At 49.5% G+C, this 25,936-nt stretch overlaps 1 protein-coding gene across 5 annotated transcripts in view; it reads left to right on the top strand.

Moving 5' to 3' along the window:
- GUK1 (guanylate kinase 1) overlaps positions 1 to 25,936 on the top strand; it is a 199,188-nt gene that overhangs the window by 46,052 nt on the left and 127,200 nt on the right. For 3 of the 5 annotated variants that reach the window (XM_086941108.1, XM_086941109.1, XM_086941110.1), the window contains exon 2: positions 12,954 to 13,067. In XM_086941108.1, the coding sequence (XP_086797234.1) occupies positions 12,954 to 13,067 (114 nt within the window). Of the gene's footprint in view, positions 1 to 9,561; positions 9,764 to 12,953; positions 13,068 to 25,936 lie in introns of those variants that run through there. The other 2 variants (XM_086941112.1, XM_086941111.1) reach the window with 2 other exon arrangements.

Genomic DNA, 25,936 nt, shown 5'->3' with positions numbered 1-25,936 from the left:
GCCAGGGACGCTTCAATCGCCTGGGAGAACGCTTGCACCTTGTCTAGCGGCAGCCTGCACTCCCCTGCTACTGTATCAATCTCAATGCCCAGGAAGGACATACATGTGTCTGGGACCACCGTTTTGTTTGGTGCCAAAGGCACGCCGAATTCTTGGAACATTGCCACCAGATCGCTGAGAGCCAGGGCGCACGCCTCTGACCCCATCACCATGAAGTCCTCCAAATAATGCACCACCTCTAAGCACCCAGTCCTGTGTGAAAAAAAACACTGCAGCATGGAACTAAATGTCTCAAAGTACTTGCAAGATACTGCTCACCCCATTGGCATGCACTTGTCATAATAAAATTGGTGATGCACCTGGAAACCCAGCAAGTGATCATCATCAGGATGTACAGGTAGGAGGCGAAAGGCTGACTCAATATCTGTGTTTGCTAGCATTGCACCCATTCCCAGGTCCCTCACTTTTTGCACTGCGGCGTCAAAGGAAGAGTACGTCACGGAACATAACGCCGGATCAATGGCATCATTGACTGATGACCCCTTGGGGACAGAAAGATTATGGATCATTCTGAACTGCCCAGGTTCTTTTTTAGGCACCACACCAAGGGGTGAACATACATGATCATTCCACGGGGGAACCGGGAAAGGGAAAGCCACGCGGCCCAAAACCTGCTCCTTCTCTACCTTATTGACCACTACCGAGGGATACATTTTCGCTGAAAGGAGGTTGCTGCACTGGCTAATGGGGGGGACATCTAGGGCTGGAATGCAAAAACCTACGGAAAAACCTTCAAACAATACCTTGGCTGCCGTCCTGTCTGGATACAGATTGAGCCAATAAATCAGTCTACCAATGTCTACTGGGATGGGCAGTTTAGGACTGCGGGGGCTTGATGTCTCTGGGCCCAGCCCCCCCACGTTCCTTGGCCTTCTTGTTACACTTAAACTCGGGATGGGAGGAGTGGCCACAGAAAGAACACGCATGCCTGAATTTGCACTTTTCTGCGGGCCAGGTGCACACTTTTTTTTATTAAATGCCCAACAGGCCCCCTTCTTTTCCCCCGGGCCTCCTTGGGAGGTCCGAAAGGGCTGTTTAGCGGGATGTTCCCTACTATTCACACTCTCTAACCAAGCATTCACTTCCACTTGATCCCATCCAATGTTCGGGTTCTCCTCTTTTGCCCAACGGAATTCCCCATCCTAGTCTAACCAAACTGCCCCCCATGTGTTGCATGGGCCTTCACAATCTTATTTGTGTAAAAAAACAATGGAATTGCCAACTCAGGCTTCTTCTCCAATAACACCGTAGTAAACACGTGGAATCCAAAGAGCCAATTAGTCAGGGATTCCTCCAATCTCGGCTTCCTGTCCCTGAAGGAGCCCTCTTTGCCTTCCCTTTCTTTGTACTCCACGTCCCTCCTCTTGGGTCTGATGAGTGCAAATATATCCACATATGCTCCCTTCCAAATTTTTTCCCGCACCTCCATAGTGACGTGCGTCGCTAGCATTCCTGGCTGGGACAACACATTCCCCTGCATTCCCCTAGGAACTACTCCCACCTCCAAGCTTCTGGTCGCCGTTTCTCCAATCTTACCTCCTATAGGCATAGCTGCTAACGCAGTTGCGGGGAGATCAGCTCCTGTCGCCATGCTGGGATTCGCATTGCGCGTTTCCACCAAGAGAGCCAACTGTCTCTGTATTTCATTCAACACCCCCTGTTCTGCCGCCTGCGCGGGGACCCAAGGGGCCGCAGCCGAAGTACTTAGTTTACTATTATCCCCCACCGGAGAAACTGGCTGCCCCACTAATGAGGCCACCGATGCCAGCAGGCCATTCCTAGGGTCCTGCGCCACTCCAGCTGCAACCACCGGTTGCGACGGGCTAGGAGCCGGTGGGTCAACTACTGTGGCAGCCCCATTTACTGGAGTTAATGCCTTCAGGGCTTCCCTGAAGGCATTCCCTAGAAGATTGGTAACTGATTCCAACTTACCTTTATTTTCTTCGCTCCAGACCCCGGTCCGCCCCGGCTGTGTGCCGTTTGAGCGGAGGGTCAGCCCATGAGCGACACTTCCTGTCTGGTCCTGCACCACTTCCGCCCTGCCTCTCCACCGTGCAGGTTAGCGGTCTAGTGGCTCACAGCAACTAGATATAAATGGTGACCTGGAGCAAGCGCAGCGGACGAGCGCAGCGGGAGCGCAGCGGGAGCGCCGACTTCGCGCATAAGTCAAGCCCGTCTGCGCCCGTCCGCGACCGGCCGGGGCTAGGGGCACGTCACTCTGCCCAATGTACCATCTATTCTCCGGCAGAACTTCTCAGCCTCCAGGGCCCATGGCCTCTAGCTGCCACCACCTGTTCCCGTATCTCCTCCCTCGGTTTGTCTCCTGCTCTCGTCAGTCCTCCCCCTCATTACATTCCCCCTAACTCTTCTGGGGGTGCTGTCAATCCTGGACCCACTAAAACCCTTTCGGCCTACTATCTGAATACCCGGTCCGCCGTAGCCCACTCGCATGAACTGTCGGTGCTGCTGGACCTCCATTCACCAGATATTCTGTTTCTTACAGAAACCTGGTTTTGCGACGACTCCCTCCCCGTCCTATTGGCCACTTTACCAGCCCTTTCTGGAAGTACTAGCTACGATCACGATCAACAACTCCTCCATTCTGCTTCTGGGTGACTTCAACTTCTGGCCTTCTGACACCGCAGAATGCCCTTCCTCAAAGGAATTTTCAGAAACCCTTCAATCTCTTAATTTCACATCCCATATCCACTCCCCTACCCATGTTAAAGGACATATCCTAGACCAGATCTGGTCCTTGAATTGCCCTGTAAAGTCTCTCTCCATCTCACCTTGCACGTGGTCGGACCATCACCTGATCTCATTTGACCTCCCTACCCATCCCCCGGTCAAGCCCCCACTTCCCAAAAATGTCTGGGTCCGGGCTTGGGGGCGAGTAGACCCCGACAACTTATCTGCCCTACTCACTGCTTCTTACCCCCTCCTACAAGGTCTATCCACTCTCTCCCAGGTCACGTCCATTGATCAGTGGCTCACCTCAGGTTGCGATTCCATCGCTCCTCTGAAGCGGGTCACTTCAAAGCGGGAGAAGGATGCAAACCTGTGGTTTAATGAGGACCTTAAGGCCATCAAATTAGCGGTACGCAGAGCGGAGCGTGCCTGGAGGAGAAACTACTGCCCCTTACTCCGATTGGAGTTTACTAACATCTTGACCCAATATAAACAGGCCATCTTAGTGGCGAAAACAGCCTATTTTTCCTCCAAAGTCCTCGCTGCGGAGAACCAATCGAAGGAAATTTTCTCGATTGTGCACAACCTGGCATTCTCCGACAGAACCACTCTGAAGCCCACCCCCTCTCCGGAACTCTGTCACTCCCTCAACAACTTCTTTATCCAGAAAATTGCCACCATCAAAGCCAACATTCCTCCCTCTTCCCCTACTTTTGTGGATCCTCAGTGTGTGTCCCCCCCCCCAGAGGACAACTTGGTGCCCTTCCCCTTTTGACCAAGGAATCCCTGACTTCAATAATCCCTTTAGTTAAATCTGGTTCACCCCTAGACCCCTGCCCTTCCCACATTCTCCGTCACATCTTTTCCTCTTGTCCTGACCCCCCCCCCTTCATCTCCTCAACAGCTCTCTCAGGGCGTTGTACCCGCCCCATTGAAAACAGCAGTCATCGTCCCTATCCTAAAGAAACCGGGTGCGGGGTCCCTCGGTCCCCGCCAACTATCGCCCCATCTCCCTCTTGCCATTCTTGGCAAAAGTGCTCGAGCGCCATGTCACCTGCACTTTGAGCTCTTTTGTGGAGACGCATGGGGTTTTAGCCCCCCGCCAGGCCGGTTTCCGCCCCGCACACTCTACGGAGTCCGTAGTACTTTCGGTCCTTGACAACCTCAGGGAGGGAATGGATACCAACCAGACCCAGGCCCTGGTCCTCCTCGATCTCTCAGCCGCCTTTGACACGGTTGATCACACCATCTTACTTTCCCGTGTCAAGGCGGCGGGGATCGGGGGTACCGCCCTGGTATGGTTATCCTCCTTCCTGAGGGACCGCACCCAGGCGGTTCGCCTGGGTGATTTTTCTGCGGACTTCCGGAAAGTTCAGTGCAGGGGTCCCCCAAGGTTCCTCCCTTTCACCCCTTCTGTTCAACCTTTACATCGCCCCTCTTATTTTCTCACTGCAGCAGATGGAGGTCTCCGTATATAATTATGCGGATGACCTCCAACTTGTCTTTAATCTGTCTCCTTCCCCTTCTTCTGTCTCTAATTTTCAATCTACTATGATTCACATCCGAGACTGGATGAACCACAACCATCTGAAACTCAACCCAGACAAGACTGAGCTGGTGTTGACGGGTGGTTCTTCCAGTCCCTGGTCTTCTCTGTTTTGGCCCCATTCTCTAGGCTCTCCACCTGTCCCCTCTACCTCAGTAAAAACATTAGGCATCAAACTCAATTCCCAGCTCACCCTTCACTCCCAGGTTAGTTCTGTGGTGTCCTCTTCCTTTCTTTCACTGCGCACTATACGCAAGGTGTCCCGTTTCTTTTCTTTTGACGCTCTGAAATTGATTACCCTGGCAATGGTCATCTCCCGCCTGGATTACGGCAACGCCCTATATGCTAGTATACCTGCATATAGTCTAAGGCGGTTGCAGCAGATTCAGAACCAGGCGGCGCGCTTGGTGTTTAAATTGCCAAAGTTCCACCATGTCACCCCCCTCCTCAAATCTCTGCATTGGCTCCCAGTCCGTGAGCGTGTCCAGTTCAAGCTCGCTTCCATCCCCTTCCAAGCTCGACTGGGCACGGCACCGGCTTTTCTCATCTGAGATCATCCCCTATGTTCCTACCAGGGAACTACGTTCATCCACCAAATCCCTTCTCACAGTCCCGCGGTTCCGGAGGAAGAAATGGGGAGGATCGAAATTTGCGACCCTTGCTCCACTCTTTTGGAACTCCCTGCCTCCAGAGCTCAGAGCCTCGACTCTATATCCGCAATTCAGGAAACAGCTTAAAGCTCATTTGTTTACCAAAGTATTCAATTAGTCCTCCTGCAATTCGAATTCCCTCAGCTTAGTTTTTGCCATTCCTGCCCTGCCATCTGCAAGTTGCAGCGCCATGAAACCGCTGGTGAACGTGCGCTAAATAAATAATTTTGAATTCAAATTCAAATTCCCTAATCTCAGTCCGTACCGATCCCACTGGATCCACTGCCGCGGATTCCCCACTTGGAATCTCAGCCCCTGCAGGTGAATTTGCGCCTTTAACTACTGCCTTTGGCAACACTGGAGTGGGTGGGGGAGCCACTACTACCTCAACCTCGATTGGAGGGGGGACGGGACCTACTGATCTCGCCTCCTCAATTCTTACGTCTTGACTGGGCCTATTCCTCTTCTGTTTAGGCCCCCATTTCCCCTTCTGTTGCGTCTTGTGCTTCTTAATTAAAGGTGGAAAGGCAGCCCTAGGTGGCACCCCCTCCCTGCGAGGACGCTCCACTATGGTGGCCTGCTCCTCCTGTGAGGAGTCACTCTCTTCGCTGCTCTCGCCATTATCTTTGCTCAACTTAGCTAGCAACAGCTTCATGATCTGTTATGTTATGTTAATTGGGTTCTTCTATAGCGCAACGGCTACTCCAGTCGGAGTGTCCCGGCGCTTTGGCGAAGAAGTCCTTTAATGGAAAGGAAACATAACTGCAAAAAAAGGAACAGCAAAATTAACTAGTAAAAAGCCAAGTTTTTAATGCCTTTCTAAAAGACATCAGACTGGGGGCCTGTCTAAGAACAATAGGAAGTTCATTCCATGCGCGCGGGGCCAGGTAGTGGAAAGAACGTCCCCCTTGTCTGGTTCGCTTGATGGATGGAACGACCATTTTAGACAAGGAGGCAGATCGCAGAGTTCTGCTCGGATTGTAAAGAGCAAGGCGCTTTCTAATATACCTAGGGCCTGAATCATGAAGGGCCTTGTAGGTTAGCGTCAGGCTTTTGAAGAGAACCCTCTTGGCTATAGAGAGCCAGTGCAGTTCCTTCAATAAGTTAGAAGCACTAGCTCGTCTAGGGAGTCCATAAATAGCCCTGGCGGCTGAATTTTGGACTACCTGGAGTCTCCTTACGAGATATTTTGGGAGTCCTAGATAGAGGGCATTTGCATAGTCCAAACGCGACCCGATAAGTGCTTGGACAATGACCCTTCGATGGTTCACAGAAATCATGGGGAGAAATTTCCTGAGCATCCGCAGGATTCCAAAGCATTTCCCCGAAAGACAGGCTATTTGAGGCCCAAAGGTTAACTCATTGTCAACAATGATACCTAGGTTTTTAGCCTTGGTACTTGCATTAGCAGGAGGAAACAGGTCTTGTGGCCACCAACTTTTCCAATTTGGTTCAGAGACACAGCCGAAAAAAAGCAGCTCCGATTTATCGGAGTTGCATTTCAAGCCGTGTCTTTTGAACCAATCAAAGACTGCTTCTAAGCAACCTCTGATACGGATCCCATCGAACACCTCGTTCTTGTTATAAGTAAACAAGAGCTGGGTGTCGTCAGCGTAAGACACGATCTGAGCGCCAAACGACTCCGCAACCTCTGCAAGGGGGGCCATAAAGATGTTAAAAAGCAGGGGGCTAAGAATAGACCCCTGAGGGACCCCCACTTCCAGGGTTGCCATAGCTGCGGAGTGAGGTGGCGCCCAGATCGTTTGTCGACGGCTGGCTAGAAATGATTTAAGCCAGTTCCACACCGTCCCCCTGAGGCCACAATCCCAGAGTCGAGTTAGGAGGGTATCATGGGGAACGGTGTCTAACGCCGCCGACAGGTCTAACATGACCAACATGGCCTTACCTCCAGTATCTAAAACCTCTCTGATGGCGGTGGTGACTTCAAGTAGCGCGGTCTCTGTGCTGTAATTCGCACGAAACCCAGATTGAGTGGTGTGCAGCAAGTTGTTATTCTCGATGAATTCAGAGATCGATCTGTGCACGTGTCTTTCCGCCACCTTCGCCAGAGCGGGGAGGAGAGAGATAGGCCTATAGTTGGCGTGTATGATGGGATCTGCGCTACGTCGGGGTACTTTTCTTTCCTTTTGTGTCCTCTCTTCTTAGGAGCCATGGTTCCTTTTCCTTCACTAGCGCGCTATGACAACTGCCTCGAATATTCCAAGGAAATACCGCCTACTGAAACAATGCCCCCCCCCCCTAGCAGCGGTCCAGCCTGCTCGCGTCTATCGTCACACACGCTGCCTCGTCTGCGCGCCTGCCGCGTTTCCTGCCCAACTTGTTTCTCGTTGCCTAGCGACCGCTGGAGCCGTCCCTTAACACTCGTGCAAACACTGGCCCGTACAGCCGCGCTACCACGTGCATGCTCCCTCAGCTACCACCGCTGACTGGATATTACAGTTCCCCGCACCCGGTCCCCTGCGAACCCCGCCCACGTCGCCTAGCAGGAGCCCGCACCTCCAGAGCCCCGCACACAGCAGCCAATCGCCGTAAAGGCCGAATAACAACACTTTATACCCCGCCCACACCGTAATCAACGGCTGCACACGGCCCCCCCCAGGCACCCGACTCCTTACCTGGCTCAGTGGGCGTTGAACAGCTGCAGCTGTACTCTATTCCGCCGCCTCTCCCGTCGAAGCCGCCCACGAAGTCCGGCCGCCGCGCTCAGATCCCCCAGACCACTCTCAATCGACAATCCAACGGGATAAGCGGAGCTGGAAGTTAAAATTGGCCGGGCCTCATCCAGGGGGGGTTATGAGCCGGCGAGAGGTCAGGGCAACCTGGAATGGTAGCAGGAACAGAGACCGAGGCCACAGGGATTTGCCCCTAAATAGGCCAAAGGTCTCCGCCCTCCACCACTCCGGAAGCGCGTCACCCCGTGTCCTGGAAGTGAAAGGCGGCTGGTCGCCCATTGGGCAAGCCGGCCGCCCAAACATCAGAGACCGGAGGCGGGGCCCGGGGGGCCGAGTGCTAAAGGCGCGCGTCTTTACTCTTGCGCTTGGCAAATTAAACAGTGCTTCACAAAGCGTAATCCACTAATATGAGCCAAATTTTAGGTGTGGCTTGAGAGCGCAGCTGACACTCGACCTATAATGAATTGGAAAAAAACCTTTCAGGAGGACTACAGAGAGAGAAACACTAGCTCTACCTTAATATTCACTCGCCTGTGTACAGATTTTGATTTGGATCGAAGTTGTCTACGCTGGCTGAAAAATGTGCTTGTACTGCCTTGTAGGGAAGCTTCTCCTTAATGCACAGCAAGAATGATTTGATTATGGTAACAAGCCATTGATCAAGGCAATAGACCTAATCTTATTAAACGTGTTGACAAAGGCAATAGGTCTAACACATTTGTTTAAAAAAATGATATGTGAAAGCCACTCTGCTTTTAAGGTGAATTGTCATTACACTGTTTTAAAGCTTGTAAACTTACCTGCCCCTATTTTGGATAATTACACTGTGGATACTTTTAACGTTAGTAAGGCCCAGCTAACCAGAATGATATGTTTGTCAATCATGCATTTGATTGCATTTTAAAAAAGTTCAACATAGCTGTAATGTTTAAATAAGTCTAGACATATTTAAACATTGCAAATTTAATTGATGACAGATTGCGGAGGGCAGGAAGCCCAATAATGTGGTGGTCTTTTTTTTTTTTACACTGGTGACGCGTACTTTAACATATCTGAAGACCACAGCTCTAGATATTTTGTTACATGGAATCTATCACATTTGCTGTAGTAGGATTGTTACTACATAGTGTTAAGAGAGACTGTAGACTAGTATTTTGTTACATGGAATCTGACAGATTATTTAGTAATGAGCAATAGTTTTAGATGCATTATGTTGGCCACCATGTCTTAGTCCAGTAGTGACGCACCACACACTTTAGCATTTGAAGATGACTGCCCAGTGCAGTATTTACCGGGTGGCACCCTTGGAATGGTATTTATTGTGTATTGTATATCATTATTCGTACTGCTCCAAGGTGGCTTGCACTTAGCTTCTAAATGTGGTAGCTTCTTTGGCGCTTTAAAACAATGATATGCTTTGTATAATATCGTTGCAATATGGCCGTCGGATAGTATCTCTCCTTTTATTTTTGTAGTTTAAGCGTATGCCCGCTAAGATTAGGTTATGTTTTCATTACTCTACTTTAATTGTGTATCTTCTATATGCATGTGGGAGTTTGTGTCCGTTTTATTGTGGCTGAATAAGAGAACACGCAATAATGAGTCAGGGAGTGGATGAATGGATGTGTTCATGCATGGTGTCTTATTGAGTGCATTAACGCATCGTTGTGATCCACGATTTAAGGACGCTCTCTTAGTACACATGCACAATTAAACATTAGTTCACGCCATCTACTCGTGAGGCTAAGCGATAATCATGAGAACCATTTTCATTTTACTGCCCAAACAGACGCTCGAGTTAAAGGCAGGTGCGCTCTCTGTCAGGAAGGGGGAGGGAGACGAAAACTTGCTCGTCGGGTTTTCCTTAAGAATGTAATCTGACAATGAAAGGCAGCCTGCAGTGACACACTTGGGCGTACTCAGTAGTTTAGAGCTGGTTTTAGCAAAGTGGTGGGAGGAGTAAGCGATGTGGGGGCGCCTCTAAAGGAGATAATCGCGTCTTAAGCGGTTTAGTGGCGGCATTCACTTTGACTGAGGAGTTGCAAATCGCCATCTCCTGAATTGCGCTTGGCACAGCTGGCGTCCGAACGGTGTTTGCAGAGGAAGGCGCGGACTGAAGACAGAAGGTGAGAAGTTCCGCTTGAAGTGGTTCGGTTTGTGTGGATAAAGCAAGATAACGTAGAATGTTCTGCCACGTTTAACAAGTTGTCGGTCTAGAATGGCATGTCGGGCTTGTGTAGGCGACGACGGTGTGACTACAAGAATGTTACCAACGCCCTCTTGAGTAGAACAGTGGAAATATGTAGTAATTAATGTTTTTGATCTGCGTTTAAACAGTGGCGTAGCAAGTGTGCCAACGACCCTCATACTAGCAAAGACAATGGGTCTCTGACCCGCGGTCGGAAAATAAATTACAGCTATATTTGGGCACAATGATTTCCATTATTACATTTGGGTCCTGGAGAAGCTGCACCTGCTGCACCATAGTTTGCAACGGCAGCGCTTAATTTGTAAAATAAAAAGTGGCGGGCACAGACTTTGCTCGGAAGCCGGTAACTGGCTCAAACGAAGGCTGGGGTGCTGACTACCAAGGCTTTCTCGTCCTGACTCTCTCATCCACCACCATGATACACACCCTCGCGAGTTTATCTTACGTCTGCATGTATTTTCATCCATGGTTTCAGTGTTTTTCCGACTTCTCTTCCTCGTTTTTTTGCCCTTTTGTGTTTTTCTTGCTCATGTGGTGGATCAAAGTCTGGTGATGAAAAAGAAGTCTCCGTTCCCAAAAAGTAGCTTTTTTTCCTGTACATGTTTTGAGCTCGCTTGTAGGTGTTCACTAACCGAGTGAGAGTAATTTCTTATATTTTCAGAGCTCACAGGTGTAATACTTTTCTCTTCAATAAATTATGCTCGTTGTCTATTGTATTCCATGGCTGAGGTTACGGTGCGTTTTAGGTCTGCCCTAAAGACCCCTTTAGCTGAATGTTTTCAGATACTTTGTGTCTCCAATACAGTACCATATATAGATATAGTGGGCTTTGGGTCACCCTTTCTCTAGATCAGATTGCGTTTTTATATATCTTTCCCCTGCTTCTTATTCAATGCCCTTTTCCCTTTTTCTTTGGGCAACCCACTTTGGCGTTACCCACAGTGAACTTATCCAAAGGCATTCTGCTACTTTCAAAATGTGCATCCACTCACAAAAGCATTTTTTTGTTGCAATGGTGGTGTGGGCTTTTTAGGACCCAAAAATATTTTTCCTTAATGCCCTTTTTCAAAATATTTTTATAATGGCAACAAGAGCCCAGCAGCTCAGCCATCAATAAAGTGTTACAAAAATATCACAAAGCAAGCATTGACAAAGCCAAAAAGATAACAGCCAAGGACCGGCCTATTGGCTTTGTCAAGCCTTTTAAAAAAAAAAATCTATTTTAACACTCCATAGTAACGCATTTCTTTTCTCGTTCTCCCCACTCTCTCCTGTGTGCCACTACCCCTTCACACTCTAGCCCAAGCATGCTCTCCATGTTGCTGTCCTACCCCCAGCTCACCTTTGCTCCCCCACCGCTTTCTGCTTTTGCTCAGATACCCCTCCCCCCTCACTCTCTTTATTGATTCCACACTGCCCACTCTGTGGGCCACTGTTGACACTGCCCCCCACCACTCCTCTATTGCTCCAATGCCTGTCCTGTTTTTGTTTATTTTTTTAGGAGGGCCAGGAAGCCTCAATTTGCTGCTGGGCTGCTCCGTTGTAAAAAGATGTGGTCATACATGTATTTATCATTTGTTTTAATCTACCTCTTCAAGGGCGTCTGCCATCAAGGAGTGGTAATTCTAGCTCAAAAAATGGTTGACGTAAGATTATGCTTGCATTCGAGCATCTGCCATAGCATGTCACATGTGCTTGCCTGACGAATTATAAAAAAAAAATCGTTACCTAATGCTGAATAACCTTTAGGCAAAACCAGTAGCTCTGCATTGCAGAACCAAAAGGCGATACCAGTTGACTTTATCCATGCTTGCTAAAGTGTGTTGCAAAACTTGCCATCAGTTTGAGGTGTTCAAACTGATAAAGAATCAGCAATCAAGTCACTTGCCTTTTGAGGCTGTAACACATGAAGCAAACTCAATCTGTTTGGAGCTGTGATTTTCTAAAACCGAAACTTAAAGCCCTGTATATTTTATTTTTATTTTATGTTGGTTATTAGAATAGCTTTTTTGGCACCCAAAGATTCCCTTTAAGTGCTTTTGGGAACAAAAGAGCTGCAAAAGAAACTCCACTGGAGAGGAAAGAAGCTGGCAAGATGGAGGTAGCGAGAAAGGTGGCTTGTGGATGGAGCGGTGTCGCACACAATACGCGTGTATCTCACAGCGTGGATCTGAGGCACATTATGGGTAGCCTGCATTAGGTAGCCGTTCAGGAAATAGGTGAAAAGGTACCATAAGAACTGAAAGGATGTAGACAGAAGATGGCAGAGCTGCGTGGGGTTCCGCGATTGAGATTTAGAGTGACATGAGCAGTGAAGGACTCTCATATTTTAGAACCGGTTTCACTTTACGAGGACCGGCCAGGGATAGCCCGTGTGAGGCAGGTTGCCTCCTATAACGCAGCCTCTCTGAAATGTATACAGTAAGATTTTGTCAGTTATTACATATTAATCTACATATCCCGCAACTGAATGAGGAGGGAGAGAGGGAGAGGAGAGTGCTGCAGATTATCTTGGATGTAAATATTTAGTTGAGGATAGAGGTTTCAGTTCTCGAGAATGAGACCCTCCACAGGCTTTGCAAGGAGTGGCCTTTATGCCGCAGAGAGGTGTGGATTGAGCGTTCAGTACCCAAGACCTCTTCCTTAGTTGCACAGTTGGCTGCCCCAGTATGACACCTGTGCTCTCGGCCCAATGAAACCATGAGCTCATTTTGGGGATTTCATTAGGTGTGCTTTTTCATGCATGTCTTTGAATTACTTTAGTGCCTCTTGACATCGGGCTCAGTTCTGCATATTATTGTTTTGGAAACAAACTCTTCATCTGATGTGGACAGCTCATTTTATTGCTGGGTGTTCCATTGATGTCACTTTTGTTTAGGAGGAGATTTGGACCAAAGCCATGCCTCTTGGCTGTGAGACGTGGCAACCCGTGCTGACTACCCATTGGACTGTATTGTGATACTAGGCAAATCATTGGATTACGTTGTGCATGAGTTTCTTATCTGCTGAAAATAGATGTTCTAAAGCAGACTGTAAACATTTTACATTGGTTAATTATCCAAAGTGCTCTCTGTATGTAATAAATTACTTCTATCTTTTATTATTAGTTATGGCGAGACCAAGGCCAGTAGTTCTGAGTGGACCCTCTGGAGCAGGGAAGAGCACACTGCTCAAAAAACTTCTGAAAGAATATGATGGAGTCTTTGGCTTCAGCGTCTCACGTAAGTACCTCCGTCCTAGGGGATAAAAGATTTCGTACTTGTGGTGGACGGTAGAGATCGGTGACCCACTCAAAAAGGCAATACAGTTCGTTGGGAAAGAAAACTGACCTCACTGCAGTGTTCATACCTTGTCAAGTCGTGCATTACTAGAACTACTTAACATGATTTGTAGCATGCTTTTCGGATCGAAAGTCTTTGGTAGGTACTGAGATTGGGGTAGGGAAGCAGAGCATTTTAATGGATTTGAACGAATCTCTGGCCTGTGACTCATCCTTTCCTTTTGACATTTGAGATTCAGTTATTACCTAGATGGCCCATCATGTACAGCATCGAACATTTAGTAGAATTCTGCATACTTTAAATGGATTTAATAGGGCGATAAAGAGTGAAATGAAGAGGTTTTATTTTCTATGTCAGTTAAGGATAACCTAAAGAATATGTTATGTAAAAGAATTAGGTCCCATTAAAAAAAAATGCACACAAGCCAGAATTCATTGTTATTAAAGTCTCCAAACGTGTGATCCTGTGATGACTTTGCCATTTAACTGCAGTGCGATACATTAATATGGCTAGCAAGACATACATACATTGTTCAATTGCCATATTGCTCACAGAAAAAGAATATGAAGCACAAACAAACTAACAAAAGACACCGCCCTCCGGCCCTCCTACGTTAACACCTAACAGTCCATGTTTACATACCACAGACTCTCGGTTCAATTTTTACCTACATTTTTATTACAAATCTTATCTTCTGTTTTTTTTCAATACATTTTCTTATTCATATTGTGTGAACACATAAATTATTTTAACACTTGCGTCTGTTAAACGAAATATATCAATTGTTCAACTCCTTGATAAAGATATACTATACCATAAAAAGCAGGCCTTCAGTACGCAGTCCATATTCTACACAAAACAGTCTTACTAGCAGCCTTATATTCCACACTCTTGCATTCTCTAAAAACACAACAGCCAATGATATCTTACAGATTTACCATATATCCAACTAATCAAAAATGCTTTGTCAATATTCTTTCCTTAATATATCACATGAAAACCACTTCAGTTATTGCCAAGGCTCTGCAGTCACTGTAGACCATATATATTTTGTAAACATTTACACAGTTAATACGTTTGTTTTTATTCATGGAGTGGCTGTAAATATCAAAGCACGTTTCAGAAGCCAATCATTCATCATAAATTCCATATAAAGTCCAGTCACAAAACCTATTGCCAAAAGACCTCTAATATTTTCTTATCTCCCCACTTCTTATGAGGGTGTTGTACCGACATCCAGAAATTTCCTCTGTTTCTAAGAATGGTAGATCTGAAGGAGACACGTTAGCGATAGATTCTTTACCTTAGAATATCCCCAGGCGTCAGACTGGATCCGGAAATTTTTGCGTAGCAGTACCCTTGCGCGTCGGTAGGCGTCGTCTGCGGCTCCGTGTCCGACGTCGTGGGCGCCGTGATGTCGTCGGAGTACTTAGACGCCGCCTCTGCGTGCAGACGTCAGTTCTTCTTCTTTTTTCCGCGCTAGCAAGCGCAGATTTGGAAAAAGCAGTACTTTAGTCACTTTTTGACTAAACTTTTTGATCTCTTTTGATCATCTTTTATTGAGTCTTGCGACTCCAGACGGTGCCGATAGGGATACCAGGTTTCAAGCCTTGTGAGGATTGCGACCGACTGATGTCGGTCACCGACCCTCACCGTCGGTGTCTCCACTGTCTTGGCATCGACCACGACGACAAGACCTGCTCAGACTGCCGGGCCCTGACTTTGAAAGCTAGGCGGGAGCGGTCCCGCAAGCGACTCGAAATCCGGCAGTCGGCCCGCGCCGCGAGAGGTCCCGGTCCCAACGGAGGTCGAGGGACAGGTCGCGAGGTAGGAGCCATCGCAGCTCCGGGAGTCGACATCACTCCTCCGGGTCGAAGTCGTCGTCAGGTAAGCACAAGAAGTCGAAGCGACGTCATCGCTCTTCCGACTCCCCGCGACGCTCGCGCGACACGGGCGGGGGGGGGTTTCCGGTGACACCGCCCACGCGGCTCCGTCTGAGTCGCAGGCGTCGCGGCCAGCTCCACACCCCCCAGTCCCTGGGCAGCACGCGACGCCCGAGGAGATCGAGCGCTTCCTCATGGCCATGAGGTCCCTCGCTCCTCCGACTGGCTCCGCGGCGCCTTCGGGCCCAGCGGACCCGTCTGGGGGCCCTAGCGGGTCGGGTGCTTCGGTCCGGACGCCGTTGGGTGCTTCGGCTCCGACGCCGCTGGCGCCTTCGGGCCCCGCGCCGCACAGCCCCACTGGATCCGCTTCAGGATCCGGGTCGTCGCCGGTTGACCTGACAACCTCACCGGCGCCGGTCCCCCAGGTGTCACCTCCGGCGCCGTCCCCGATGCCTCCCTTGATCCGGCTCCGGCGTCGGACCGGCGCTGCTTTCGACGCCGCTTGGGGAGTTTCACTTCTATGAGCCGGCCCCATCCTTTGAGAACCCTGATTATCAGGAGGTGGGTGATGAGTATTGGGAGGGGTCTGAGGACCCTCTGACACAGGAGTGTCAGTCCCAGGAGGACTGGACAGGTGGACTTGGGGATGCCAGTGGTCTGGACACATCGCCAGACACTGGCTTTGTCTCACCTCCTACTGTGGCTTAGGAGGAGGGGGCAACCTACAATGTTGACGCGGGCGGCAAAGGCCTTGGGCCTTGAGCTCCTCGTCGGGCCGTGAGGACTAACCTCCGCACTGAGGTCCTTAAACCGCAGTCAAGCTCGGCTGTACCTCTGCTACCGTTTAATGAGGCCTTAACTGACGTTCTTTTGGGCACTTGGTCCAGGCCCGCTATGGGTTCGCCCGTAGATAGGAACGTGGCCAGACGCCACCGTCTGGCCCCCGGCAACCCATGTTTCCTGTCCACCCATCCTACCCCCAAGAGCATGGTCATCCAGGCTTCGAAATCCTAGACCGCATTCCCGTCGGCTCCGCCGGACAGGGAATCCAAGAGGTATGAGCAATACGGCAAGAAGGTATTCTCCTCCCGGAGTTTAAGACTGCGGTCTCCCGACACTGCATGCCTCTTGGGCCGCTACACCCACTCTCTGTAGGACACGGTCGTGGAATTTCTGCCAGAGTGTCCGTTGGAGGTACGGGCCAAACTCGGCCAGGCCCTGGTGGAAGGCCAAGATGCAGCAAAGTATTCTATCCGGTGTGGGCTGGATACCACCGACTCACTGGGCAGAGCGATGGCAACGGCGGTGGTGATTCCTCGCCACGCCTGGTTGAGGTCCGCCAACTTTTCGGCCGATGTCCAGAATACTCATGGACATGCCGTTCGATGGCCGTCGCCTTTTTGGCGACAAGGCAGACCACTCGCTTAAGCGCTTTAAGGACTCCAGGGCTACGGCCAGGTCCTTGGGCCTCTCGGCCCCGCGCCAGCAAACGGGTGCCTTTCCTCCTTTCGTGGCCAAGAAAGGGGCACCCCCACACGTGCTTCCAACGCGGTGGCGGCCGTGGAAACCGCCGTGGCAGCGGTCAGGGACAACGGCGAGGCCAGTCCACACCTTCCCCCGCAGCATCCGCCTCACCCTCGCTAGTCCGTGCTTTCATGCCCATGTGACGCCAGTGGGGGGCAGGGTTCGCCATCACCTCCACCACTGGCGCACCGTCACATCGGACCGGTGGGTGCTGCAAATCGTCCGAAGGGGCTACTCCCTCCCCTTCGAGGCGACCCCTCAAGCCATGCCACCGCAATACCACCGCGTATCGGGGGATCATTTGCGACTTATGCAGGAGGAAGTTACGGCCCTCTTGCCCAAGGGGGCCATCAAGTGCGTTCCTGGGCCAGAAGTAGGGTGTGGTTGCTACTCCCACTACTTTCTGGTACCCAGGAAGGGCAAAAGGGGCCTACGCCCAGGGATGTGGAATTCCTATAGCCCGACGCCCAGGACATATTGTTTGGGGTCAAGGCAAAAAGTTTTAATGTGCATTTTGTCCTTGGGACAAGCAGGCCCAACCCTCTGACGCACCTACCCTTTGGCTGCCAGTTTTCAGTACCACATTAAGGATCAAGGAAGGGCACTGCCTGCAGTTACGTTAATATTTGTGTGCATATGTTAATGCTGTTGAAAATTGTATTTATGGTTCAATAATTGAGAGCCTTTATTATTAGGCTGAGTTCTCTCAGTAAATGTAAGTTCTGACTGCACTACTGACAGTGGTTCCAGTATAAAATGTGTACACATGATTTCAATGTTTAGCAATATGAGGCTATGCATAATGATCCCAGAATGCTCTTTGATTAGATGCAAATATCAAGCAGAAGCTTGAAAGCAAGATTAATGATTCTTTGCTTTCAATATAAAATGTCCCTAAAAAATGAAAGTAGGAAAACATTTTTTTTGCTCAACTACTGTAAAATTTCAGGTACCATTTCTTTGCAGCATCATTTAGTGAAATGTGTTGCTGCATGCTAGTATTTTCCCAAAATATTCATATTAGAAAATCAGTGTAACCAGTTTCAATAAAATGTTGGGAACATTATAATAAACAAGCATTGGCAAAGCCAGTAGGTCTGAAATGGTGGTCAGCTTTTTAGCTTTGGCAATGCGTGAATAGTTGTGCCATGGTTTTTGTAAAACCTTATTGATGTGAGAACTGCCGGACCCTCACCATTATAACAAACATTGGCAAAAGCAAAAATTGCTTTTGGTCTAAAAAAAAAAGCACACACTTCCACGTTAGTTACTTTTACTGAACAAAACTACTTTGTGCGCCGATATACCCCTTATGAAAGATCAGAATGCTGTCACTCACGTGAAGCCTGTCGATACAGAGAGAGAATTTTAATAAATACTCAAGGTCATGGTTAACACCAGACCAAATTAGGGGCCCAATAATTAAAGAAAGTCTCAAAACGCACCCTTGGTTTATGTCCTTGCATTAAGGGCAGCTATATGGCTTTCGTGAATTCACAAGAATTTACAGAAGTAGGGCAAGAAATAGTACTCCTAGAAAATATTTGTGAACTGCATTTTAGCATGATTAAATATGCATGTGTAGATTTGCTCATGCGAAAACCTGAGTGTTTGCCAGTTTATTTTCCCTCCAACCACTTTTTTCCCAACTCTGGAAGAAGGTTTACGTCTGCCATTGTCAGGAGTAAATTTCCAACATTTCTCAGTATTGGAAAAAATTAGAGAAGAGTTGTTGAAAACCCTTAAAACATGCAAGTTAGTAGGTTTGCACAGACTCAAAAGGACATTCCACCCCTGGAACTATTGTTTACCACTACCTTCAGTCCCAGCATCTAGCTCTGCGGAAACGTAGCAACATAGAGGGATTACTAGTATTCAAACACTAGTATAGTATAAGCCCTGGCATAATCAGAGAGGCTATATAAGAGCTCTTTTATAATGAGATTACTACCATAATTTGTCGCCACACAAAATGGCATCAAAGGGACAAGTGGATTTTGTTACAGGACAAGTAGATTTATGAAGCAACCTGCCACATGGACAAGTAGATATTTTAATAAATTCCACACCCCTGTACGCCCTACCTTGGATCTAAGTAACGTCAACGACTTCCTCCGAAAGGAGAAGTTCAAAATGCTGACACTGGCTCAGGTCCTAGCTGCCCTGGACCCAGGAGACTGGATGGTAGCGTTGTACTTGCAGGACGCTTATTACCACATCCCCGTCCTGCCGGCCCACCGATGCTACCTGCGGTTTACAGTAGGCCACGAGCACTTTCAGTTTACCGTGCTCCCCTTCGGCCTTACCAGCGCCCCACGGGTGTTCACGAAGGTGATGGCGGTGGTCGCAGCTCATCTGCGCAGGTTAGGGGTTTCAGACTTCCCCCTACCTCGACGACTGGTTGTTGAAGGCGGGCTCGCCGCAGACAGTTGTCAGCCACCTCCAGACTACTGCAAACCTCCTGCACCAGATGGGGGTTTCCATCAATGTGCCGAAGTCACACCTGTGCCCCTTTCAGAAGCTCCTCTTCATCGGAGCGCTTCTCGATTCGGCGCAGTTTCGGGTTTCATCCACCCGAACAGCGGGTCTGGGATATTCAGGCTCTGATTCCACTCTTTCGGCCATCATCCCGGGTCTCGGTCAGGTTGACGCTGCGGCTTCTGGGGCTGATGGCCTCCTGCATGCTTCTGGTGCATCACGCCCGGGGGCGGATGCGGGCTCTGCAGTGGGACCTGAAGTTTCAGAGGGCCCAGCATCAGGGCAACCTGTCGGACCATGTCCTGATCTCGGAGGGCACTGCGAGACAGCTGCAGTGGTGGCTCACGGACCGCGATTTGGTCAGAGGCAGATCCCTCTCCCTTCCCCAACTGGAGCACGTGGTTGTGACGGACGCGTCCCTCCAGGGCTGGAGAGGCCACATGGGAGAGGCAGAGATCAGAGGCCTCTGGTCTCCGGCGGAGTCCCAGCTCCATATCAACCTTTTTGGAGCTGCGGGCGATTCGTCTAGCACTGAAGGCATTCATCCCCTCCGTCTGGGGGAGTGTAGTGCAGGTGTTCAAGGACAACACCACCGCCATATGGTACTGCAACAAACAGGGCGGGGTGGGGTCGTGGACCCTTGCCAGGAGACTCTGTGCCTCTGGCAGTGGCTGGAACATCAGGGCGTGACCCTGGTGGTTCAACACCTGGCAGGTTCTCTGAACGCCAGGGCGGACGAACTCAGCCGCCGGTGCATGATGGATCACGAATGGCGTCGGAACTCGGACGTGGTGCAAGGTCTCTTTCTGCAGTGGGGAGAGCCTTGGTTAGATCTATTCGCCACAGAAGAGAACGCGCAATGTCCTCAGTTCTGCGCGTTGGAATTTCCAAGGTGGCACTCGCTCGGAGACGCTTTTCGTCGCGAGTGGAGTTGCGGTCTGTTTTACGCCTTTCCGTCTATGAAACCACTTCTGCCCAGAGTGCTGAAGAAGGTCAAACGCGACTGGACCCAAGTCATCCTTGTGGCTCCGGACTGGGCACGAAGGTACTGGTATCCCGAGCTACTCAGTATGTCAGTTGATCCCCCGGTTCGTCTGCCTCTTCAGGAGCCAAACCTGTCCAGTCTCCACCTCCATGCTTGGAGATTGAGCGGCGACAGTTGAGGCCATTTGTCTTGCCTCCTGAAGTCTGTAATGTCATTCTGGCAGCTAGGCGTCCCTCCACAAAGTTGGTATACGCCTGCAGGTGGAACAGATTTGTGGCATGGTGCACAACAAAGGCTGTGGATCCTCTCAATGCCCCTCTTTCTGAGGTTCTCCTCTTCCTTCTTTCTCTTGCCCAGCAGGGCCCTTCTCTGGGCTCTATCAAGGGCTACCTTTCTCCCTTTCAGCCTTCTTGAGGCTTCCTGATCAGCCTTCTTTGTTCAAGTCCCCCATTGTCAACAGATTCTTAAAGGGCATCACTCATATGTTCCCTCCTGTCCCTTTCGTGATGCCCCAGTGGGACTTGAACCTGGTTCTAACTTACTTGATGTGTGCTCCCTTTGATCCGCTTCATAACTGTCCTCTACGTCTTCTTACACTTATGACTGCCTTCCTGGTTGCCATCACCTCTGCCAGGAGAGTGAGTGAGCTCCAGGCTCTTTCCTCTAAACCTCCCTTCCTTGCTGTCCATCCGGACAAGGTTGTGTTGCGTACAAAACCCTCTTTCCTGCCCAAGGTAGTCACAGCCTTCCACATCGGGCAGTCCCATCACCTTGCCCACCTTCTTTCCGCCTCCGCATACATCGAAAGAGGAAGAGAGGCTCCACCGTCTGGACCCAAAACGTGCGCTCTCTTACTATCTGGATCGCACACGCCAGTTCCGGGTGGATGACCACCTCTTTGTTGGTTACGTGGGCGCTAAGAAAGGACGGGCGGTGCACAAGCGGACAATCTCTCGGTGGATCGTGTTGTGCATCCAAGCGTGTTACTCCTTGGCTAAGAAGGAACCTCCTGTTGGGCTCCGGGCCCACTCCACTAGGGCCATGGCGACTACTACTGCCCTGGGCTGGGGAGTTCCCTTGCAGGACATTTGTCAGGCGGGTACGTGGGCCTCGCTGCACACGTTCTCGAGACACTACTGCCTGGACAGTCCAGTCCGGAGGGATGGCTTCTTTGGCCGTTCTGTCCTCCAGGACTTTCTGGTGTGATTATTGGTTCGCAGACCCACCACCGGGGTTGGTATTGCTGGGGTATCTATTCTAAGGTAAGGAATCTATCACTAACGTGTCTCTTTCAGATGCACAAGTTACTACTTGTGTAATGATATATCTGTAAGAGACATTAGTTAGTGATAGATTCCTTACCGACCCACCCATCCTCCCCGTTCTGCGAACCGATATCTAGGGTTAAGGTCGTCCCCTTTCAGGGCCCTAGTTTCAATGGCACCAGTGTTGGTTTTTAACATGGCTCTGCGTTTTTGGCGCGGAAAAGCTGTGTCTAAGAACTGACGTCAGCACGCGGAGGCGGCGTCTAAGTACTCCGACGTCATCACGGCACCCACGACGCAGATGACTGACGCGGAGCCGCTGACGACGCCCACCGACGCGCAAGGGTACTGCTACGCAAACATTTCCAGATCCAGTCTGACGCCTGGGGATAATCTAAGGTAAGGAATCTATCACTAACTAATGTCTCTTACAGATATATCGTTACACAAGTAGTAACTTGTGCACTAAGCAGAATGTGACAAAGTTAATTTCGGCAAACAGATCTATAAAAGAGGATATGTCTATCTGCAAGGCTCTTGAACACTTAATACGTACCATCTGCTTGGTACTAGTGGTGCTCCTTGTTTAAAACCATTATTGTGTGAGGAATTTTCAGCTAAATTGCTGGCATTGTCGCAGAATGACAAATTGTTTCTGGTGGTGCTATGTTCAGAAACTCACTCCCTGGTTCATGTTCGAAATCATTTGAGCCATCATTTGAAGTATCCTAATTTAGACTGCATATGGACATTTTAGGAACCATTAGAATACCAGACAGTGTTTCAACATTTTACACAAGGTACCCCAAGATTCAGAGGCGGATGAGTCTCTTTTGGCCAAGGGTAAATGCTAACAATCTAAAACAATTTCTTCCTTTGTTAACTGTTTCTTTTACTTTCTCTTGAACATGCTGTGATATTACAAGTCTAGCCCTGTGTAGCTGTATTGATTGCTTTTGTCGTTGGACTTAAAATGCTTTGAAATTGTTAAGAAAACTAGAAAAACGCAATCTCTTCAAAATCTCATGCTTTGGAACACAGGGACATTTGAGCAATGTTGGGACTGACTAGTGTGTGGCCACTGAACGAGGGGGGACAGCTCCAAAATGGAAAATTTAAAATCTGTCATCTCATGGAGTGTGGCAGGGAATCCTGAATTACTAGGACTTCAGGACTTAATAGAGTACCTGCAAACCAAAAATTAATATTCAGATGGGAAAAGTGGACTTGGGAACCCTGGGCTACATCATTTACTCTAAATGTGTCACCCATTTGGCTGGATCTAGAAACAGTGGTGGTATGATATCACTTGCATGTTTTTTTTAAAAAAAACTTTGTCTTTATTAATGACATTGCGTCGTATCACATAGCAGAATTCGTCATATGCATGTTGCAGTAGATCTATAGTTTTTACCCATGACGGTGTTCAACAATCTCGAGTCACCTAGTGTATTACTATACATAGCAATGCACATCGAATAAAAAAAAAAATATATATTTTGGATTAGCGACCAGCAAAAAATAAATGAATAAAGTAATATAAACTAAGAACATGAAATAACCTCTGGTGGCATTGCCCACCCCTTGTGTTTGAAATGTCAAGTCGACTGGTAAATCTGACTTGGTGTTTGTGTGAGAGGGCTATTTGCGTTTCCTGCACTAGATACCGGTGGATTGTGTTTGGGGGATTGTGTGGGTGCAGCTATGTCATCATTCTGGGCTGTCGTCAAGGACATTCCTCCCAACATTTGTCCCCACTTCGTTAAGTCTTTCTCAGCATTCTCATTCACTCTTACAGCCTTGAGGCGACCCTCTTCAGCCACAACCCACTCCAGCATATCCCATATCCTCTTATCCAGGGTGGGGAGTGTAGAGAGGATCCAGTGTATTACGATACGGCGTTTTGCCAGAACCAGGCCCAACTTTGCAAACTTGTACCTTATTCATGTTTTTTTTTTTTTTGGCGTTGGAAGGATACCCAGCAAGCACTGCTTAATGGAGACTTCCATTCGCACTGCTGTTGCGGTGCGGAGAGTTTGTGTCCCCTGATTCCAATCCTTTAGCAGTCGTATGCAACTCCAGGTCATGTGTAGGAATGTAGCAGGGTCTGTGCTGAGGGAACATGCTCAGGTTAGCCCTGGAATGAACCGTGCCTGATGCTGTGGGGGCAGATGTGTGGTGCAAATACATTAATGGGTAAGCTTGAACCTGGCATTACTGGTTCCTTCTGCCACCTGCGCCAATGACCTTTTCCATTCCCCATCCGACAGCGGGAGCAGTAAGTCCACCTCCCATTTCCTTTGGCCGCCGACAGGTCCTCCTTCAGTGCCCTGTAGATGCGTGAGATAACACTACTGGACCCAGGGTCCAGCAGAGGGCTTATCAGCAAGCGCGACTCCCGTGGCTTCTCTGGAAATGCGGTCCACATCTCTCGGAACATGCCCACATTTTCTCCATATTGTAGTAAGTGAACTCCTGGTATTTGGAACCATTCTTTTGCCTCATCAAATCTTAGACAAGTTCAATTCAAGTACAAGTCTCCTGCCGTTACACAGCCCCATTTTTTTTTTTTTTAAATTTTTGGAAGACCTTTATTGACAAAAAATCGCACATACAATCCAGCAATGAGCCCGAGGGCGAGCAAGTACAGTACATTGCAACAGTAAAGGTACTGAGGATATGTTACAGGAGTAATGAGGTCTAATTTTAAAGATTTTTTTTGTAGGATAGACAATAGCAGGATATCGAAGAACAACGAGTTGGTTCTGGCGTCACAGGAACAGGATAGACAAATAAGAACCGTAATAAAATGCCAGAGTCGCCGCCTATCACACATGCAAAACGTCTAAACCCAGAAAAGAAGAAAAAGAAAGAATAGAGGGCCCATAGAACCAAAAGGAAAAAACAAAACCCTCCCCCTATCCACCCCCCACCCTGCACCCCTGCAGCTGGCTACGGCCCAACCCCCCCTAGCAGTGTGCCTGTCGCCCAGTAAAAGGAGTCCCGAAATATAGAGAGTAAGAAAAGAATCCTAATCTATAACTCTCAGTAAATAAAGAAAGGTGGGGAGGAGCCCACCACCCGCCCCCCGGCCACACCGTCCCGCAAGTCCAGCAACAACAGAGTAAAAAGCCCGGTGATATTAAGCAGTACAGTCAGGATAAATTAGAGATGCAGAATCGACACATAGCGCAGTCAAAGGCAGCGACACACCACCCACATGCCCAGGTCAGCAACAGGAGACCCCCATACCATAATAATAAACGTTCACCCCTGGCCCGTTCTCTTTCCGCCCCCACTGCTAGCCACGGAAACCCAGAGAGTCCAGGGAGATGTGCACGATAGCCCAAACGGGGAACACCGACTGGAGCACTCAACCATGTCCCGTACATACAGGGTTCAATGATAACAAGCTGGGCCAAGAGTACGCCACACCCGTGGCACAGAGCGAAATCGGTCCAAGGATGAAAGTCTCAATGTCAGGCCCCTTCAGGAGCGATCTCCGGGTAGGGGGAGATACGGTGCTGGGAGAGAACACTTGTCGTGATTGCAGTCCGTACTTTCCACTTCGGCCAGGGCAATAATCAGCAGTAGCAAGAGGCACCCCGGGGTCTGGGGTCGCTGGGCAGGCACCGCTACGCAAAGCCGCCATATTGTCGCGGTCAGATGTAGAACAAAGAACCCCGCTAGAGTCTGACGAGGCGGCCATCTTAGAGCATCCACAAGCACTTATTAGAACGTCCACCTTGTTGATCAGGGTTGTTGCAGAGTGTAGCACTTCGGAATGAAGGGAGACAATAGCCGCCAATAGATCTCCATAGCCCCAAGCAGTTCCATGCTCCCTTCCGGTCAAGTCGTCTCGCACCACACATCCACCATCACTCCATGACACAGACTCTCCAAAGCTGCCCTCCATTGTGCACTTCGTGATCACACTGGAAACACCTCGAGTAGTGCAGGGCCACTGATATTGGCCAAAGGCTTACAGCTCAAGGAAAGGCGTTAAGCAGGTCCGAAAAGAGGCCGTAAACATTGTCCCTGAAGCAAGCCGCTCCGCCCGATATTGGGGGGGTAGAAAGGTCGGGAGCCTCCCGCCGCTAGCGGGGCTGTGTTCAAGCACTCGTCCGTAGTCGCGGTGTGGGTATCTGCACTCATGCAATCTCTGTGGATAAATCGCCAGGCACAACCAACACAGTACCTGCAGTCCAAAGGAGCGCACGTTCCAAATTCGGCCGCATCTATTGTAAATGGTCCGACCGGGTCAAAGCTGCTTCTGACGCCCGGTGTTGATCACCCGGCAGCCGGCCCCAGCGTCCACTCGAGGCCCCGGTCTCGGGTCCGCTGTGGGCCGCAAACTTCAGTCGGACCTTGCTCCCACTTGCAGAGCGTCGCAAGCCTCAGGATTACACCGCGGGCCGCCTGGGCACATCGGCTTCCACGTCGTGTCTTTCAAAAACAGGATCACCGTTAGGATAGGCACAAAGAAGGAGACGGTCTCCGGAGCCGAGGGACTACACGTCCGATCAGGTCGCCATCTTGGCTCCTCCCCCTACACATCCCCATTTGTATCATTTTGTGATGTCCATGGTTGTCTGAATATTTTGGAATCCCTGTAGTCACTGGAGCGGGAGCGCACCGACATAAGGAGCCCTGCGAAGAACCAAAGTGACTGCC

The sequence above is a fragment of the Lissotriton vulgaris genome, chromosome 10, assembly GCF_964263255.1.
Source record: "Lissotriton vulgaris chromosome 10, aLisVul1.2, whole genome shotgun sequence".
In the NCBI taxonomy this organism is placed as follows: Eukaryota; Metazoa; Chordata; class Amphibia; order Caudata; family Salamandridae; genus Lissotriton; species Lissotriton vulgaris.
Note: the sequence above shows the minus strand (reverse complement) of the source record. Positions and strands in the feature narration are given on the sequence as shown.